Source organism: Pseudopipra pipra, chromosome Z (assembly GCF_036250125.1).
Source record: "Pseudopipra pipra isolate bDixPip1 chromosome Z, bDixPip1.hap1, whole genome shotgun sequence".
Classification (NCBI taxonomy): Eukaryota; Metazoa; Chordata; class Aves; order Passeriformes; family Pipridae; genus Pseudopipra; species Pseudopipra pipra.
The window spans coordinates 45,145,029-45,166,611 of NC_087581.1; the positions used below are offsets into that span (position 1 = coordinate 45,145,029).

Sequence of the window (21,583 nt, forward strand, 5' to 3'; positions counted from 1 at the left end):
CAAAGACATTATGCTGTGAATTAAAATACATAATTTAGATTTCTTTGAATAAGAGTGACTCAGTAAACATCAGATCATTCAGAAAGTAACATGAAGTGAACATGCATGGTCTTGCAGTATGTGTAGTTAGTGTAGTAAACAGTAGTTCTCACATCTTATTTAGCATGAACAGGCTTACAAATAATACCAAACCATGATTTATAGCAGCTTTTTACATTGAAGTATTTTGTTACCATCCCAGGGAAATATGCCCAAATTGGCCTGTTCCTTCTCTGAATTACTGATGTAACAAGTAATCTCCTCATCTCTAGACACCTTCCACAGAGGTCAGTCACGACCGCCAGCCCATTCTCAGGGGCAGCTTCTCTGGCACTATCTCCTCAGATGATCTGTACAGATCCTTCAAATGAGCCCTTCAGGCTGACCTCTCTTTTCCCCATGTGGTCAACAGCTGTACTTTATTTGAAAAGGTTGACAGTCTGGAAGTATACCAAAAGTCAGGCAAGTTCCATCTGCACTACTTACACACCTCTGACTCCAAGATCTTTCCAGTCTTTTTGCTACCAGGCTGCTTTATCCCAAAGCACCTTCATCTGCTGCCGACAACTACACAGCGCCACTGGATAAAATCCAAAATATCACCTGCTGACTCTGAAGTCAGACTGTCAGGCACAGCAGAACGCAAAATCTTTAGTATCCATCTCTCTTGGGGCCTTGATAACATCTTAGTTTCATAAAGTAAAATTGCCTCTATATTGTTACTTGTCTGAAAGCCTTCAAGAGTCCCAACTGGAATACTTTTTCCTTGTCCAACATGTTTCCTTTCTTCTGTTCTGGAAGTGATTGGTGCTAGTATACAGACTAGATATTTGACAAATTAATTTCTTAAGTACTTTCCCAGCATCTGATAGCTGTTTTGGAGAATGTCTGGTGTGAAGTTAGATGGAAGAGCTACAAGTGACTAAGAAGAACAGATAATGTATGGAAACATTTTATGTAGACACTAGAAGCCTTCATCTTCTTGCCTCAAGAATCTTTATAACTTTCTGAAAGTGACAGAATGTGAAATAGCTGTACAAAATTATTTGAAAATCACAAAAAATATAGAGGAAGAAGGTATATTAGAAACTGCATAAACTACTGGCACCAATTCTTATTCTGCTTTCTCTCAATATTACTTTCGTTCTGAGCATGTATATGCAATATGATAAGCAAGAAGAGTTGGTTTTTTATTAGATATGTTGCAATCTACACTATGCACTTTTCACAGTAGTCCACACTTTGCATCATAGAATATCCTGAGTTGGAAGGGACCCACAAGGATCATCAAAGTCCAGCTCCCAGCACTGCTCAGGGCAGCCCCAAGAATCACACCGTGTGCCTGAGAGCATTGTCCAAACATCTCTTGAACTCTGGGAGGCTTAGTGCTGTGGCCACTTCCTTCCAAAGAGCCTTTTTTGTATAAATGCTTCTTCATAGTGGCAAAACTTGTGATGGGTCACCTTAAGGCAACAACTGCAAATGAAGCATAACTATTTTCATGGCAATATTCTGCAGGAGTCTCTGACTTAAATTTTTGTGACTCTTCACATCAGATAACACATTCAGCTGATCTATTATCCTTTTGAGATGAAAAGTACTGCACTTTCTTTTGTTTAAGCCTCCAAATAAGTTACTATGACATACTTGTCAAAACAAAATGAGCTATGCAAGTGTCAGTGACTTCAAACTACTTTTGGGGCTAAAACAACCGGTGCTGAATTCCACAGCAGAGACTGGACAGAGCACACATTCCGCTGTAACAGGTGACTTAGTGCATTAAAAATGTTGCCATACAAAGTCACTTCTTGCCCTTCAAAGTGCCACTACCTTAAAAAAAATTCAGTACAACATTATCATGTAGATTGTCTCCAGTAAACTCTGCCTGTTTCACACATAAGTATTTATTGAACCACTAAAGGTGAAAGATCAGGTGCTGAGCATATGATGACAATACTCACAGCAACAGCCTCCAGAATTTGTTTAACAGCATCAGCAGCATCTCGTTCACTGTAGTAACCCTTTTCCACAATCCTACAGAAAAAAAAAGGATTAAGCATTAAGGTAAATAAACAGTGCAGGCAGAGGCTTCTTTTTCAAAAATGAGATAGCAAGCAATCAAATTTAAATATGACCAGGACTCTAGAGTGCCCCCAAAAGACTTAAAAACAACCTTTTTGCAATTTAAGTTACCCAGTTAAATGAAAAACAGGTGATAAAATATCAACTAAGTAAGATGCTTGTAATACGTACATACTCAGTTCAAAGGTTCTGGTCTGAATTACTCTCAGACAAAACTAGACATCCTTTAGGAACTGTTTTTTCACTTTTATATTTAACTTAGTCCCCCTCAATTTAGCTAGCCCTTTATGAAACAAAACACACACAGATCTGAATTATTCAAGAGAAAGGGTTCATTAGTTTCAAATTATCCCTCAAGTGAAATGTGCTGAATAATTGCCTTTTTTCCCCCCTCAGTAGAAAACTGGGGCTGCTGCAGTCAAAGAAACAGTTTCATTACAACTAAAACTACCTTTTTCTTTCTTCTTAACATAAACAGCCAGTATGCTATGCTTATTTTGTAGAGATGAGATGTGATAGCTTGATTTTGTAATGTGTTGATCATGTGGTGCTTATGGGGAGTCCAGCAATTTATGGATTGTGAAGGTCCTGCAAATCCATATTCTTTTCTCCCTTTGCTTTTACATCAGTTCAGTCTTGCAAAATAAAGAAACTTTCAACTTTCTTCTTCAGTATTATCTCCCTGGAACCTTACCATGATGAAAACACTTAAGTTCTGCAAGAACTGCCATTAGAGAATGAAACATTATAAATGCACAGTGCAGTTAAACAGAGCCAGCAGAAGATACAGATTTGCACAATTACACATGAGAAGTTAATAAAAAAAGGATCTATCATTAAGATGGACAATATCATGGTTACGACACCCAACAGTCTTTTTACTGTTGTTTTTAACTGTGCACAGTATTTGTGAACTACAATAATTCTCCCTCAGACAGTCACTTTAAAGAGACAGCATAGCCAGGTCTTGTCTAGAAACAGAACCAGTGGTGCCTATGAGAGGTTTTTCAAAGTTATGTCCTGCAAGCACACAAGCCAGTTTTACAAAACAATACCCTAAAATCCCCACAAAGCAATACAGCAAGAAGCTTGTAATATCTGAAGTCAGAAGTCACTGGAAAGACCTTCTGCCTAAGGTCCATAAAAAGACTCTCTGGTGGCAAGAAGCCTATACCTCTTTCGCCCCACTGCTCCTGCTTTGCAGTAACTTTTTATCACTTCCTTTCTCTGTAACAATAGACTCATATTTAGTTGCCATCAGTGGAACACCTCATAGCTTCACAAAAGCTGATGTGAAAGGTGTTGACTAATGTACATATGAAAAGCACTACTACATGCTCATTAGAAGATCAGGTGCAATAAGAAACAATGCAAAGATAGTACTCCAACAGAAACTGATACACTGTGGAAAATAGTCTATTCAGGGATATTCCTAATTGGCTACAATTGCTTTACCTTAACATTCATCATGTTCACAGATAACTAAGTCTATTGATGTGACATCATCATCATCACCATCATGGCTAGGCTTCGGGAACGAAGATTTGGGAAGGGCTCTACCCACAGTTGTCACAAGCACGCTGGTGGCTAAAAAGGCAAATACGAGACAGGCACGTCCGGTTGCAAAAGGCACAGCAGAAAGACTCCTTAGGTGTTATATTCTGCAACACACGATTCTTTCTGCGTTGTCTTTTCTCCTCAAGAGTGATCCTGCGTGTGTTCTCAAAGGAAGCAGCAGCGTTATGGATGGTGTGTCTCCAGACCTCCTGATTGGAGGCCAGAGTAGACCAGTTATGATGATCAATATGGCCAAGGCTGAGATGTTGTTTCAGGGAGTCCTTGTATCTTCTATTCGGGGCTCCTTTCATGCAGCAGCCAGTGGCAAGTTCACGGTAAAGCAAGATCTTAGGGAGGCGGTGGTCCTTCATCCTGGAGATGTGCCCTGCCCATCACAGCTGTGTTCTCAGCAACATGGCCTCAATACTTGTGACTGCTGCTTGTTCTAGAACAGATGTATTAGTCACATAATCTGACTAGTGGATGTTTAGGATTGTACGGAGACAGAGTTGATGGAAGCGTTCTAGGAGTCGCAGGTGGTGGCGGTAGATGACCCATGATTTGGATCCATATAAGAGAGTAGACAGCACAATGGCTCTGTAAACACTGATCTTTGTACTTTTCTTCAGGTGTTTATTTCGCCAAACTCTTTTATGAAGCTTTCTGAAGGCACTATATGCCTTTGCTAACCTGTTGTCTATCTCTCTGTCAATCTTACTGTCTTAGGAGATGAGGCTACCTAGGTAATTAAACTGCTGGACTGATTTAAGCCCTGATTGGCCAATGGTGATATGGGGATGATGGGAGGCTTCCTGAGGTGCAGGTTGATAGAGAACTTCTGTGGCATCAGTAGCAGCAAGTAATTCCTCTCGAGCAGCTCTTCTATTTCACCATGATTTCTTAGCTGCATAATTCCTCGGCCTTATTTCTAGAAATTTGTTTGGGTTGGGTTTTTTGGGTGGTTTTTGTTTTTGTTTTTGTTTTTTGCAGCCCTATAGCTAACATCACATATGCGCTGCTTTAACACCTTTGATTTTTTTTGTACCTCTCTGCTTTGGTCATCTGTTTAAACTGTTAGGGAGAGCCTTACTGGAAATTATCATCACAAGGTTAAAACAAAGCAAAGCTTATCTCATGAAGCCATTATGTTAGGCTTTTAGCGTGAAGTGTAGGAAAGAGGTTACAAAAAGCCATAAATTACACAATAAAATGCTACATTATACTTGAAGGTAAGATTCCTCCTTAGCTATTTCAGGCTGAATTATCCTCTTCTATTAGATTACATGGTGGGACCTGAGCCCCAGTGATGCTTTTGCTTAGTTCTTTTTTTCCCCTCAGGTATACTAGTTTTGATTCCTCCTCCTTTTGAACTCAAGTAAAGTATTTAGTGTCAGCCAGGCATACCTGTCTGTAGTATCCCACCTGCCCATTCATTGGGTCCAAGAGGTGCAGGATGACCTTGTGCACCTGACTTCAGGAACATATGAGGCAGGTTTTAAGGTTTCAACAGGATTTCCAGTTCTCTGGGTCACACATGTGACTAAGATCAGAGAAATATGAAGCAATGTAGCTACAATTCAATTTACATTTCTCCCTTAATCCAACAATTTTCTCATTTTACAGTAAGGCAACATAATCCTTTTTCTATGTTTTTCAAACAGATAAACTGGGGGAAGGAAAAAAAAATACATCTCTTAAATGCAGTCTACTTCTTTGTATTTTTCTCCATTCAACAAAACCAAAGAAGAGGTGAGTTTCTGAGCTTTCTGCCAATGCCCAACTAATGCAGAAATGAAAACCACTAATTACCTGACCACTGCAAAGGAGATCAAAGAGATGCTCAAGACTGCCCTCTTGTTGACCTCAAGAGGAGCCCACCCTGACTTAGACCGTATATGGGGGTAAGGATAGCACGCTGCTCTCATTATTTACATTAAATATACAGCAGAAGAATCCACAGACACTGTAGATAAGCCTTGGTAAATTTACGCTTTAAAGTAATAAATGTAATGAATTGTGGGTCCATATTTCAGGAGAGTAATGAAAACAAACTGTAGAATTATTGTGCAATGCATTTGACCCATCCTCTAATAACATGAGTTACACATGAATAACGTACTCTGTCAGGCCAATCTGTCAGGCCAATTACAGCTTATGTCACATGCAGTTAACTTTCCAGTTTTCCAGAAGTCAAGAAATGGAAGTTATTGAGAATAGACATCTAATTCTTAATAATAATCTAGCCAATAGAAAACCTAATCTACTGTAACAGCAATTAATGAAAAAGACATATTGCTTTCTAAAGATGAAAATTTATTTCTAAGGGCACTCTGATTTAGAACTAAAACCTGGTTATTACACAACAAGGAAGAGTACTGGAAGAAGATTATCATGTAGTTCAGATCATGTAGTAATGCTGGGGGATCATTTGCATATCTATTTTTTGCATCTTCCTTGCAATAGTTTACATAAGACAAATGGTAGGTGTACCAGTTTGCTTCTTTATAACAGCACTCCTACCTGAGATGAACGAAGCTTCTTTACAAGGATTTTCAATTTTAACCTGCAGATTAACAATGACTCATTGCTCTTTTTCCCCATAATGGGAAGGAAACTTGCAGAAATGACTTATTTTGTTATTATTGAAGCAAACCCAGATATTTATAGCTAGTTTGCAGAATGATCTTTAAGAAAACTATGGTTGGAGGTAGATTAAACCTTTGCTGAAAGGACAGAAAGATAGGAACAGCAACAATAAGGAACTAATTAAATACTCTCTTTGATACGCAAATGAAGAGCCAAGTATACCAAAAGACTGCTTGACAGAAAAACTGAGAAAAACATCTGGGAATCCAGAAATGCTTAAAGTCAAACAGAATAAACAAAAAAAACCTCTGAAAAACACTGAATTTGGTGCTGCAAGGATCCAGGAAATTCAAGACAGAAGTCCAAAATTAAGACATTCTAGAGCAAGCAAAAATGAAGTGCTGGTTTGTGCAGAATCACTTTTTCATTCATGCTTGTGTGCACACACTGAAATATGCTTATTCAGTTGTTTACACTTATATGTGGTGAGACACATGTTTAACAGACCAACCACTGATGGACGTCAAACCACAGGTCTCCTAAGACACCACCTACTTTAATCTCGTCTTTCCAAGCACACATGAACATATTTGAGACAAATGTTCTTCATTCTATACAGAGAAGCAGTGAAGTACTTCCCAAGGCCCCCTCCTCTCTGCCCCTTCCTGCTACCTGCAGAGATGGAGATGCCCTTTCAGAACAGCCCCAGTCCCCAGGGTGCTGAGATGCACCTCTGCCTCCCTGTAGGGTCCGGCCACCCAACATAAACCATTTCCCTGTGCCCCCCAGCCCACAGCCCTCAGCTGCACCATCAAAGCAACTGTAATGCTCTCAGCTGCTGCTGACGCTCAGAGGTAGAAAAGCCTTGTCAAGTAATGGAGCTGTAACAAATGTAGTGATGGGCAAAACCACCCTCAGCATTACCCTGCCCAGCAAGCCTGTGGAAATGGTATAATGTGTCTCCTGATGCATGCTCTCCCTATACACAGTGGGTAACTGGATTTTGACAGCTTCCACATGATCAAACACGTATGTGTTCAAGTGTTTCATAATTTGCAGTAATCCTTGCCAACTTCCAACCAGCCTTTCTAACACCTCTGTTCCCTGTGAGCATTTCCAGTTTTCTTGCAATATAAATTCTTCAGTTTTTGCAGATGGTTTTCAGTATAGACTCTCCATCATAGAATTACAGAGCTTGCTTTGTTGCTTATAATGTTTCCATTATGTGTAACTTCATCGGTCCACATCAGCAGATGCATAAGGTCTTACCAGTGTTCAACATACCCCTCTAACAAGCAGTATAATTTGGTCACACTGTGTAGTGGATTTTATTCCTTTTGGGACATTCTTCTTAGGACTTGGTGTACTATGCTTTAATTCACTGTAGCTGTGTAAATGTACTGAAAGCAGTGGGGTATCCCAGTAAAGGGAGGAAAGTAGTGGGCACACTTGTTCTGCAGAAACTTTATTAATGGTAGGAACAAAAAAAAAGTCCTGCTAAACTAAACTAAACTAAACACATGGGATCTGAAAATAAGTGAGGAAAGAGATGGGGAACCCAACGTGTGATTTTAGAATCAATTTTCAGAGGAGTATTAAAATTATATTGATATACAGTTTTACAGTTCACTGGAATACATGTGTCTGGGGATTAAAGACAAGCATGTCAAGCAAGTGGAAACAGTCAGTTTCCTACAAGAACAAACAAGTGAACATTTCAGAGAAGGAAAGGACTAAGTTTTGATTGGGATTTTTCAATGAGTAATGAAACAGAGGGCCAGCTCTTTCCAAGTGTAGCGAGAGAGACAATGCTTGCACAGTGCAGTGATAAAAAAAGAAATCAAAACCATCAGCTTTGATTAAGGAGAGGACTCATCTGGTGCCAGAGGATATTAGACTGGGATAGTCACTGATGGCATGCTCCTCTTTGTGCGAGATTGCCCATATCTTAAATTCTCAGTCAGCACTTGCTGCTGCTGTAACAGTGAGACCTCTCAGCTAAGACTGAGGAAGGATGTTGATCCTTCCCCAGGCACACAGCCCACAGAACCACTCCAGGCCTTTCACTGGAGCAGCTCCTGAAACCTGCAATTGAGGGCACTGGGGGATGGAAGAAACAAGACAGAAGAGGAGCAAAACAGCACAAGAAATGGGTACTTTTACCAGCTCCCTGACCCTGAAAACAAAACCTATTTTTCATTTGTTTTTCTTGGGTATTAGAATTCAGTGCAATGAATATTCCTTCAATTTTAAACACAAGCTGTTCTCACGACTCCCAGCGATCAAGAAAATTTGAAACCTTACCACTTTAACAAACTCACTTTTTCCTCCCCCATGCTCTCCATGTACTAGTTCTCCTATTCTTAGCTTTTTTTCTCTGCTTCCTTCCCACACGGGCCACCCTACCCATACTCCAATTTTGCCTGAAATGTGAGCAGGTAAAGTCTGTTTCTTACTATCCTTACCTCAGATTGGTAAGTGTACTTAGTTTTATGCCAATTAATCTAAACAGTTACTCTAAAACTTGCAATATTTAGCCATCATTTAATATTACTGCTGTAAAACCTATTTCTCCACAATGTGCAGTCGGTAGCACTTGAGTATTAGCTGAATTTAGAAACATATAATGTGGCTTGCATAAGTCCTGCTAAATCTGTTTAGCCATTGAAAACAATAAAATTTTTTATTACATCAGTTCCCAATATTGTTTCTCTTTCTTTAAGCAATGTCTGAATTTGCTTTTTAGACTATTCTTTATAAACATCCTGACATCAATAAAAGCCGTCACTGTTTTTAGGGTCATTTTCATTCTGCTTCTACCTGGCTTTTACTCAAAATCCTTGCACCACATCTTAGCTGTGGGCTGCATCATGTTACATCACCTACAGTCTCAGACAAGGCACTGGCCTATATAAATACAAGTTGTGTTCCAATGCCAGTATGTGCTAACAATTAAAAAAAATATTTGATTCTACATAATAAATGGTAATTTATCTAAAATGTTTTGGTTTTCACAGAAATTTTTCTGACCTATTCACTTAATTCTTATGTAAATTCTTGTATTTAATTAAAATGAAATTAGAAGCTTTATACAAGCTAAAGTGAGACTGAAAACTAGCAGAAATAGGAAAAGAAAATTACATCACTCTATTCAGTAGCAAAATGGTTTCCACATGAGACAGTTTCTCAATGAATGATTCACAGATCTGTTGGCTCATGTTTGTACTGAGGTGATGCCAATTCCTTGTTGCTCTGATGCATTTGTTTAGTTAAAAATAAAGTTTCCCTCTTAAATATTTGTGTATTTTCCATACTACAGAATTGAAGAGTAATAAAATATTTTTAAAAGTAGCTCTATTTCAGTTTGCTGATTCTCCCTTATTATACAATCATTTTCATATTCCAGAGCAGACTAGCTGTTACTGTCTCTAACAACTCAAACCGCCTACCCCTGATCTGAAGAAGGATAATGGAAAATACAAACCTGGGTTTCGATCTGACTCCAAGTCAAACAAACTAGAAGTTTTTCTTCAATACTCTGTTTAGAAATGAAATGCAGCCATTCAGGAAAACTCTTTTCCCTTCATTGTTATTAAACAAGAGGCACTCTGATAAATGTGGCATGCAGGAGAACTTAGAGGAAAATTGTGTATTTTTTGTATCTTGTACTGGGGTTTGTTTTCCCCTCTTTAACTTCCACTTCCAACTCAGCATTTCTATAGCACCCACTGAAATAAACAAGTTGATCTTTCAGGAGCTTAATTTCAGAACATATTTTAAAAAAATAAGAGTCTTTGTTTCTAGAGGTCACGAAGCCACAGTGCTCATAAAATGGCTGCTCAAGCTCCTCCCTCATACAAAAGTTTTGTGTTAATGACTGTGTGAGGCAATGCAACAAACTGAGTAACTGCAGCATGTCACAGCTCCTGTCTGAGCAACTGAGAGGGGGCAAAGTGAAGGACCACTGAAAACTTGAAAAAGAGGCAGTGGCTTGGGGAGGGGAAGAGAGCTGCACTGAAGGGGCTGATGAAGCTGCCCTGCCAACAACTGCTGAGGCTTTAATTGGATTTCTTTGTCTTGCTGAGGGCACTACAATATGAGAAAGATGTGGGAATGTGGGGGAAATCGGTAACAGACACACAGAAAACATAACTGGGGACAAAAGATTGCTGGGGCTGACAAAATACAGTCTTCCTCAGTCTTCCATGCCTGAAAGTTTGATATAAAGTTTGCTGTAAAGAAGAAAGTAATCATCTTCTTCCTACCTGCTGGTGACAAGGCAAACAAATATTGGCCAAATTTGCAGATAGAAAGTTTTCCTGATATTGACACTGAACCTAATTTGGAGAGTCACTGGAATTGCTTACACAAGAAGACTACAGAGGTATTTAAGAAACAAAACCCAAAGACCTGGATGCCCATGTATGGTTGAAAAATAGTCTTTGAGCTCAGGTGACCCACCTGCCAGCTCCACCTCTTCATGCCAAACCAGCACAGTTGTAGCTGCCATGACAGTTTAAACACATTTCACTGGGGCTCACTCTGGCACATCACCTACTTCCCAATAAGAGTGAAACAACTGACCGTCAGCTTCTGAAACTGGGCACAGCTTGCACAACACAGATTGTACTTATATTCCTCTATGTCCGAGTTCACAGGAGTATTTACATCATTCAGTTATTCTGTTCAGGATTATTTCAGATTCAACCCTTCCAGTCCTCCTGGCCTCTTTCACGGTGTCTGGATCTGGGATACATTCCTTTTGATAGCAGCTAAATTTCAGCGTTGAACTGAGAAGTATGTTATCTAAAAGGGATTTGCTTTTCAGGCTTTCATCAAAAAATCACCTCTATCATCATTTAGGACAAGCATTTTGGTGCTCTAAATATTCAGGATAACTTTACTTCATCCTAAAACATTCTGACTTCACTTTACACTCTTGTCATAATGTACACAGAGAAAAAAGCAATTTAAAAAAATGTACAAAGCACTCACATTCTAAGTGACTTATTAATTTCAGAAGAGGTGTTGAATCAAGGCACAGAAGACATAGTTAGCACTTGGGTCAGTCAGAGACTTTCTGTATGTATGTGTATATGCATTATGTATGTATGTGTGTGTGTGTGTGTATATATATATATATACATATATATATAGGGTACATATATATATATGCCTGGACTTGTCACCTGCACAGGGCTGTTAAAACTCTCTGCATTTCAAACAAATATGAAAGTTAAATATGGTAATAATTAAGGAATTCAGCTAAGCCTTAATCAACTTTCTATTTAATTTAACAAGTATATCCCTCCTAGTTCATCTGGCATCCAGATTATGTATATCTATATTAAAGTGGCAGAAAAAACTGAAAATACTTATGTCAGAGGTGCTGTAATCATAGGAACTTTAAGTATTAACAACACCTGAAGAACTTCACAAGCACTGATGTGTCCAATTTACAAAAGGCTTTCCCAGTTCCCAGAGTGACAGAAAATTAGGAACTGAACACAAAAAAAAGTGTAAAGGCATTATTACAAATGTACAACAAGGAAATACCGGGGTTTATCATTACTAAAGCTAAATTCTGTAGAAACTAAATGCCATCAAGGAGCAGTTTCTCCAGAGCTGGTTTTGTCTTGCCTTCCCATTTCATAGAATAGGGCATAGTTGATGTAGTTGTCACCAATCGCTTTTTATTTTTGCCAGTCCTGGGGGATGGGACAGTAACATGATCATATGAAGCAGGGAGTCTGTGCTGGTTTAAAAGTCAACCAGCTGGAGAAATGAACCCAACTCAAGAGAGATTACAGGTCAGAGTTACAATTTACTAAAAAAGATTACAATAAATGCAATGATACAGAGAAAAACTGGTTTTAACCCATAAAAGCAGATGTATAACCCAGCACCCTGGGACAAGAACAGAACAGTGTTTGTTGGCCCCTGTACTGAGCGCTATCCTCCTGAGTGCAAAGTAAAAGGAAAAGAAAACCTGTTTGTCCAGATGATGTTTGCAGTTCTGTCGAAGTTCTGGTCCTCCTCTGGATATGACAAGTGGTACCAGAACTCCCAAAGCCCGAAGTTTATATATGCTCAAGTTCAGGTGGGAATGCCCATTACCTCCCCCAGGGCAGGGAGTTTCACAATGGGTGATTTAACTCTGTGAGTCTTGGGATATTTCTGAGATCTTCGATGGTCTAGATGTTGCAGCTGCCTATTATGCCACCCCATGGTGGCCCCTTAGCAGAGATGATCCCTCAGACTGGGTGTGAAGGTGTTAGTGCCTCCCCGGAGCTGAGTCATTGGTTTGAAAAGAAAAGAACACTCCCCTGACTCTCAGAGTTTCTTTTTCAGCTTGTAGTCTGAGCTGTCAGGTGTGCCCTGGGGAGCTGCTGCAAATGATCCATTACTAACAGTCCATCAGAAATTACATAGAGTGTGTAGAATACACAGTTTTGGTTATACCCACATAATGATAAATTGGTCCCAGACTCTGTAACTAGGACTGAGTTCAAAGGACTTCTCTGACCCCTGTTCAGAAGACAGGCTGCCACTACATGATAAGACCAGAAGACTGAAGCAAATAAAAGATGTTATTCTGACCCTAGCTAATAAAAGACACTAGCTAATAATCACTTTTGTGACTGATTAATTCCTTGACTGTTACTGATGTCCCTTAGCAATTCTAACTTTCAAAAACACAAACAAAAAGGTGTGTGAGAAGCCTGGGAAGGCTTCACTAGATTTTGTCCATAAGAGGTAACAATTCCCACCTCTCTTAGAAAGGCAAGTTCTTTAGAACAATTAATATTTTTGTTACACTCCATAAAAGAAGAGAATATCAGTTTGAATTTATATTTCAGAGGAAATGTGAAATTTGAAATGGAAGTGACTCAAGAGACCGTCAGGTGTAAGTGCTATCTTTAGACATTGTTTGGTGCACTTAATAATAAGATGAAAGAAGAAACAGAAGAGTCTGTGGTCAAAATGTCAAAGTACAGTCAAGGACAATTTATGGATTGACATTATTATTTGAAGCAGAAAAAAGAAAGACTAATAAAAACTATTCTTAGCAGTCTGCAGGTATTCTGAGTAAAATAAAGTAGAATTGATTTTTTTTTACTGGAATTAATATTTGGAAAAGTGATTCAGGTGAAAGGCAATAGATATGAATAGAATCTAAATGGAATAAACCAACTTCAACAAAATTTTGCCTTTAAAAAACAAAGATCAGACTTCACAGTGCTGCAACAGCTATTACTGCCTGTAATAATACAGAGGTTAATTACTAGAAGCAAAGCCAAATCAACAAAGACCAAAAATCTGATGAAATACACCAAGAAAGCTAAAGTAACAGTACCAAGAAATTACATTTAAGTAAAAAATTCCTCCACTGGTCTGTCACTCTCTTTGTCATTCTTTGTCACAAGCTCTTTGTCAGTCCTCACTTACTGGGTTGGCAAAAACTGTCATGTAAACTGGCAAGAAATATTGTAATTTACACAAACTTCTCCAGTTCAGTTTAGAGTTTTATTTATTGTGTATGAAGTGGTATATCAGGGTATGACTTACAATGTGATTTATGAAGTCTGGGAAAGAGTTTTCTTTTCATAAATACAACCAAAGCCACCCTGATTTCAGCTGTATTAACTCAGATGTGTAACTGATACATTTGTTTGAATTTATCTCCTTTTGGATAACACAATTGAAAAATTGTCATAATGAGAGTTATTTTAGCAATAACATGGATGACTTGACAGTAATGTTAAATATGATGAAGGAAGTGAATAATTTCATTACCCAGAACTTTTGTGTTGAGTGGCTTGAAACCAACAACACGTCAACAATGATAATAGGATTCTAGAAAACTAATCGGATCTTGGGTATTTATAAAATCATCTTCATGATAAGGGGGATGTTTACATGAAAGAACTTACTTATCTGCAGCTCAAACATATTCAATGGAAGAATGGACTGCTGGAATGGCAGAAAAATAGAGCAATAAAATGGTTGATATAAAAAGTACCAGCACATTACAAGAATTAGTAGTAGCAGCAATGAGGATGTTTAGAGCAAGGAGAACAGTAGTGTTTGTGTCATGCAAGCACAGAGGAAAGAGCGCACAAGGCCTCTCTGTCAGTCAAGTATGTAATTTTCTTCAAGTATGATAAAACAATGTAAGGAATGAAAAGATTAAACATGAGAGGGGAATCTGACCTAAGGTAGTGTGGTGGATCTGGCTGAGCCGGAATTTATTTCCCCATAGTAGCCCTCACAGTGCCGTGCTCTGCATTGGTAGCTAGAGGAGTGTTGATAACACACCCATGTTTTGGCTACTGCTGAGCACAGGACCAACACTGTAACATTCTTTCTTCAATGGGAGGGTGAGATTCTGGGAGGGGACACGAGTAGGCCAGCTGACCCAAACTGACCAAGGGGACATTCCAGACCATATGTCATCAACCCAGATATAAAAGCTGAGGCAAGGAGCAGGACTGGAGGCATTAATTGTCTCTGATGTCTGCCTGCTGACAACTGTTACATGTGCTGGAGCCCTGCTTCTCAGAGAAGTGGCCGACCATCACTGCTTATGGGAAGTAGAGGTTAACTGCTGGCTTCTGCTTTGTGCGTGCGCACACTGCTTTTGCTTTCTTTTTTGCATAAATAGAAACTGCCTTATCTCAACCCACAATTTGTGTTGTTTTCTTTTCCCACCTTACTCTCTCCCCCGTCCGGCTGGGAAGGGGAGGGATAGAGCGGCTGGGTGGGCATCTGACATTCAGCCAAGGTGAACCCACCACAAGTAGAAAGCTAAATTTACCCTCACTAAAACTCAGAGGGCAGTCATTGCATAGCACAAAACAAGTTTTAATCCTTCAGCCCAGCTGAGAAAGGGTTTGATGTTTAGTTGGAGTCACTAGTGCAAAACATCTTTACTGCATATTTATATTTAATTATTTTTTATTTAAGTTTAAAGAGTGGAGTAATACTCCTACTGCTAGCTGAAGAGCTGAAAATAATTTTTTATGGTTTCTTATTTCATTGGTTGTTTTATTTTTTCCAAATCACAAATCAGAGAGATCTGTATTGACAAAGTTCCAGTTCTGTTGTACATGGAGTAGAGGAGGATGCTGAGTTCAGATCTCCACAGTATTGGTGCTCAATAGTAGCATCACAAGGGGGCACCGCAGTTCAACTAAGTGACTAAATGATGTTGCTTCTTGTTAGAGTGTCAGCTCATCCTAGCTGTCTAAAGTACTGGATCAGGCATTAAATGTTTCTGAAAAGATCAATCTGACAGCTCAAATCCCATAATCACTGCTAAGTGTATCATAGAATGTTGAAAATGTCATAATATTAAATCCTGGTTCCATTAAATAATGTAATTCTCCATCCTGGATCCCATGAAGTCTTTTCAGTTTTACCACACAGGTGTTTGCTGCTCAGGAACCAACAATTTCACTGGCACATTTGCATTTTCCCTTTGGTAAATGTTCTCATCAAGGAGTCCTGTAGAGTATCCAGCCTTCCTGAAAATGACCTAATCTGAAACCACATGGATGTATAACGGGCTATGTGTAGGGCTATGGTTCTTGACCAGGGTTCTCTCCAGCTCAGGACTGAGCCCTCACTGGTTGTTTAACTTGCAGCATATCTCTTCTCATGGCTTCAGCACAGTATTGAGAGGGTATGCACCTTCTTCTGATGAACTTAAGATGTCATAGGAGCAGTTGCTTATTACTCACAAATAGTTCTTTTTCAAAGCTAAGCCCGTGATACCAAAAAAAGAAAAAAAGGTATGATTTTGTTTTTTCAAGTCGAAGATAATTTTAGACTGAATCTTTGATGTGTATTTGTATAATAGGCTTCTAAAATACTAAATTTTAATTATAGATGAAGGAAAATCAAATAACCCTTCCTTATTTAAGTTGGAAATCATCAATACCAATGAGTTAATTAATTTACTCAAGCCAGTATCAAATGTTTTTCATATCGTCTCTTGCTCTAAAAAAATCAAATCCCTACCAGTAAAATATCACCCCAGAATTATTACAGAATTATTTCACTTTATGCATATGCACCTACTCCACAAGCATGTGCAGCCTCATGTGTAAAACCTTCAGAACTCAAGAGCTGTCTTGCAGAACCTTTGCAGCAAAACCAGAGGTTTTATAAACACGATGAATACCAAAGAGAATTTCTGGTTAGTCTGCTTATCAAATTTTTATTTGACATAAAGCTATCCTCCTAGCACGCTGATTTCCACATGTTTCATGATGATCTGTCAATGATATTTTGCCATTTTCTCCTGCCTTTTTTCTACTGTAGCACACTTAATGCTGGGCACATGCTGAGTACCTTTCTTCAATATTTTTCCACTTTTTCAACTCATGTATCATTTCCAAAAAGTTTCCCGATAATTACATTTCCAAGTACATTTTTAGGCTATTTCCTGCAGACATTTGTCCATGTGAATAAACCATTATGCTGATGAAATAATAACAGTAACTACTAGCACAAGGATTACATATAGAGAAGAATCTGGACCTTGGGGAAGGTACTGAGCAAGGTGTGTACAGGTAACTTACCTGTCAAATAGTTCTCCACCTGTGACCAATTCCAGAACAAGACTGATTTCTGTAGGGGTCTCAAATATCTCCTTCAGTTTTATCTGGTAAAAGATAACAGAAAGTATTTATTTTGCTTATTTGTCTTCTTGGTGAGCATTGTCAGGGCGTCAACAGTAGGACACACACCACAGCTGGTAGATCTACCTTGTTCTCTCCCACTTGTTTTTGCTAGTTTTATCTCCTTTGCATTTCTTTTTTTTTTTCTTTTTTTCTTTTGGTTATTTTCTTACTCATACCTTAGTAATCTCTATGAAATACAGCAGTTTAAGAGGCTGTCTGCCAATCTTTCAGAGAAACTGAAAAGTAAAACCTTTCCTACTCTTCAAGGACTGACAACACCAACTTTCCACTTTCATTTGCAGAACTTTTTTCACATAGTTTCTCATTCATGTCTGTAAGAACATTTTATTTTAAAGTGTAAGTATAACTCAAGAAGCTTTCATAAAAAGCTGCTAGCATGCTCATGAAGAGAAAGCAAAGCTTTAACCCAGGTCTGTATTGATGAACCTGAACAGTCATCTCTTAGGAATAGAAAGAATTTTTAAAAAACAAAGAAACAAATGTGGAGTGAAAAAACAAGGCTAAACTTACAATGTTTGGATGTGAAAGGCGGAGAAGAACTCCAATTTCTGTGCGGACAATTTTCTTGTCTACCTGGTTAAAATAGGGGAAGGAAAAAGTGGAAAAATTTATTTCTATGGTCACCATAGAAACTTCTAGCTACATCACAGGAAAATATGTAGGAATAGCATTTCTAGTTCTCTCTGGAGATAAGTTGACGTGAGACATACAAGTCAAATAAGAACAATTTTCCATTAATATGGACAGATACTGTAAAAGAAAAACATCTGCATCTAGCAAAAATATTTCAGATACACCTGTAAGTCACCCAAGAAGTATATAAGAAAGACATCTGGAAAAGGTGTACAAATTCCTATTTGTACTCACGTTCTGCCCTTGTCTATTGCTACTTATGTTGGCTAAGTTTTTGCTAGGATAGCTTCATTTTGACACACTTTGTTCAGCAACTGTACTGGAAAATTTTTCTGCACACAGGATGTGTACATGAAAGTAGTGTAACATACTGCTTAGAACAAAAAGGTAATGCAAAGGTCAAATACCCCACCTGTCACAGATTAAAAGGTTTAACTTCAACTTGCTTCAGTTACATCTAACAGAATGGTCTATTAATGCAAAGGATTGGTTAAACCTCTGAAAGGATTAGAACTTCCCTTTTCTTCCCTTTGCAAACTGCAGTCTTTAGCAAACCAGGCACAACTTATGTTGTTAGGGGACATCAGCCATTTCATAGAATCATAGAATCAGCCAGGTTGCAAAGACCTCCAAGATCATCAAGTCCAACCCTTGATCCAACACTGCTGTGGTTACTAGACCATGGCACTAAGTGCCACATCCAGTCTCATCTTAAAAACTCCAGGGACAGTGAATCCACCAGGTCCCTAGGCAGCCCATTCCAATGTCTGATCATCCTCTCTGTAAAGAAATTCCTTCTAATATCTAACCTAAACCTCCCCTGGCACAACTTGAGACTATGCCCTCTTGTCCTACTGCTGGTTGCCTGGGAGAAGAGATCAACCCCCACCTGGCTACAACCTCCTTTCAGGGAGTTGTAGAGAGTGATGAGGTCTCCCCTGAGCCTCCTCTTCTCCAGGCTGAACAGCCCCAGCTCCCTCAGCATCTCCTCATAGGACTTGTGCTCGAGTCCTTTCACCAGCCTTGTTGCTCTTCTCTGGATCTGCTCCAGGACCTCAATATCCTTCCTGAACTGAGGGGCCCAGAGCTAGACACAGCACTCCAGGTGTGGCCTCACCAGCATTGAGTACAGGAGAAGAATCACTTCCCTGGTCCTGCTGGACACACTGTTCCTGATCCAGGCCAGGATGCCATTGGCCTTCTTGGCCACCTGGGATCCACACTGCTGGATCACGTTCAGCTTCCTGTCAATCCAAACTCCCAGGTCCCTTTCTACCTGGCTGCTCTCCAGCCACTCTGTGCCCAGCCTGTAGCACTGCATGGGGTTGTTGTGACCAAAGTGCAGGACCCAACATTTGGCCTTGTTGAACCTCATCCCATTGGAATCAGACCATCTCTCCAGCTTGTCCAGGTCCCTTTGCAGAGCCCTCTTGCCTTCCAGCAGATCAACACTCCCCCCCAACTTGATGTCATCTGCAAATTTGCTAGTGGTGGACTCAATCCCCTCATCCAGATCATTAATAAAGATATTAAACAGAACTAGGCCAAACACCAATCCCTGGGGGACACCACTAGTGACCAGCCACCGGTTGGATGCAGCACCATTCACCACCACTCTATGGGCCATCAGGCAGTTCTCAATCCAGCAGAGAGTGCCCCTGTCCAAGCTGTGGGCTGCCAGCTTTTTCAGGAGAATGCTGTGGGACACGGTGTCAAAGGCTTTGCTGAAATCCAGATAGACACATCCACAGCCTTCCCCTCGTCCACCAGGTGGGTCACTAAATCATAAAAGGAGATCATGTTGGTCAGGCAGGACCTGCCCCTGCTAAACCTGTGCTAGCTGGGTCTGATCCCTTGTCCATCCTGTAGGTGTTGTGTGATTGCACTTAGGATGATCTGCTCCATAACCTTGCCGGGCACTGAGGTCAGGCTGACAGGCCTGTAGTTTCCTGGATCCTCCTTGCAGCCCTTTTTGTGGGTTGGCTTGACATTCACCAGCTTCCAATCATTTGGGACCTCCCCAGTGAGCCAGGACTGTTGGTAAATGATGGAGAGCAGCTTGGTGAGCTCTTCTGCCAGCTCCTTCATCACCCTAGGATGGATCCCATCTGGTGCCATAGACTTGTGAGGATCTAAGTGGCTCAGCAGGTCACTAACTTACAAGCATCCTGGCAAATGGCCATTTGGATAGATTTTACAACAAAAATGAGCAGGTATAAGTGACATGAATTGTTCCAGAGTAAAAGCAGGACCATATTTACTCATGGCATTTTATTACAAACAGCGAGTTTTATCACTGCTACTTTCTTACATTCTCCTACACGAAGTATAGATAAATTTGTATCAACATTTATTTCAGCTCCGTCCAAAAAAGTGTATCTACTTATATCAGGGCCAAACTTGGCTTATTTTCAGTTTGTGCAGGAGTAGCAGCAATTCAACTACTTATATTGTGTTTTCCTATCATCATCCTATCAAATAATTTCCTGACAGAAACTATTTGGTAGGATGAGAGTCAGAAATCTCACTCTAGGGTGTAAGTTGCTATAGTAACAATTTTTAAAACTTAATTTAATCAAATATGCTATTACCACAAATATTTGAGCAAATTAAATGTTTGGCTACATCAAGTGCAGTAGTCTAATTTGTGTAGATGCAATAACTGATCAAAATGAGGTTGAAAAACTGTTTGTCTCCTCCTCTTTCTTTAAATTAACGTCACTCACAGAAGTGTCAGTGAGACCTTTGTGAGTATATTACAGTCAAGAATAATAGGGTAGAACTGGTGTCTGTTTGTGAAGAAAAAAACAATCAAATGTTAACTTTCAGATGTTTCACAGTTCCACTAGTTTAGCAATTGTCCTTCTATCCTTTATTCTTTGCTTTTAATCTATGCTAAATGGACTAGAGTATGCTTTTGGCCAGACATTTCATCAATATAATTTGATTTCCACTTAAAAGACTACATTTCACTGTGTGAAAAACTAGTTCTGTTGTATAAATGAATGGTTGGGTGATTTTAACACTGGTGCAGTTTTACTGAGCTGCATTTTCTGTTTGCAAACTTTAAATTGGAAACAATCAAGAGGCATTTGCTTCTTTAGGCCTGTAAAGCAACAATTGCTGTGGAAATATATGTCAATTTGAGAAGTCATTTGCCAGGTAATCCTGAAATAGTCATTTATCAGCTCTTCACCGCTGACCCTAGGCATGAAGATTTCACTGAGAGAAAGCAGCAGTCCAGAAACCCCATCCACCCTTCTAATTTATATTAAAGCATTTACTTTAAGGTAATTATTCCTGGGTTATTCGCAGTACTTTGTGTCTCCAGTTATTTCACTTCTCTAGAATTAGGCATTTATCCCCTTTATAGGTATGTGTCTGCAAACCCCACATCTTTGAAATTTGATATTGGTCATTCAGTGACATAACCTTAGGTTTATAATCAGTGTATTTCTGATTTATGAATTTCAGATTATTTTGACAGAGGAAAGGACTGGAAAAATCCTTAATAAGAGCTGAGATTCTTTCATGATTCCCTGCCCCAAGATGGTGAGGTGGAGTGATGTTACAAACCACTAAGATGTAAAAGTGATGTTTTTCTCTGAATTAAATGAAACAAGATGAAATGAACTGCCACTGTACATAGATTAACCCAGCTGCTGCCTTGCGATATGGTACACCACCCTTAAAACCAGTGGCCAACAGACACACTCTGTACCCTCAGACTTAGTAGAGAGCAAGAAGGAGTACATTCCTCATCCTACATGTTCAGGCCCTCTTTCTCCTGGGCAGTGTGGACATGGAGGGGCACATTTTCCCAGCTGTGACCACCATACAGGCTGGGTGACAACACAGTGCCCAGGCAAGGGGTGTGAAGAAACCAATGCAAAGAGCTTTCAAGGAGTTTCACAGGACTGCCCACCCCAGTGAGCTTGTTCACCCCAGCTCTGCACAGCTCCTTAATTAATATCCCA

General features: G+C 39.5%; 1 protein-coding gene across 3 annotated transcripts in view; it reads right to left on the minus strand.

The window, feature by feature from the left end:
• The window catches only part of CAMK4 (calcium/calmodulin dependent protein kinase IV), a 154,153-nt gene that overhangs the window by 54,850 nt on the left and 77,720 nt on the right, over window positions 1–21,583 (minus strand). For all 3 annotated transcript variants that reach the window (XM_064641470.1, XM_064641472.1, XM_064641471.1), the window contains 3 exons: window positions 17,484–17,546; window positions 16,851–16,933; window positions 2,001–2,073 (listed from right to left, as the gene is read on the minus strand). In XM_064641470.1, coding sequence (XP_064497540.1) covers window positions 2,001–2,073; window positions 16,851–16,933; window positions 17,484–17,546 — 219 coding nt within the window. The remainder of the gene's footprint in view (window positions 1–2,000; window positions 2,074–16,850; window positions 16,934–17,483; window positions 17,547–21,583) is intronic.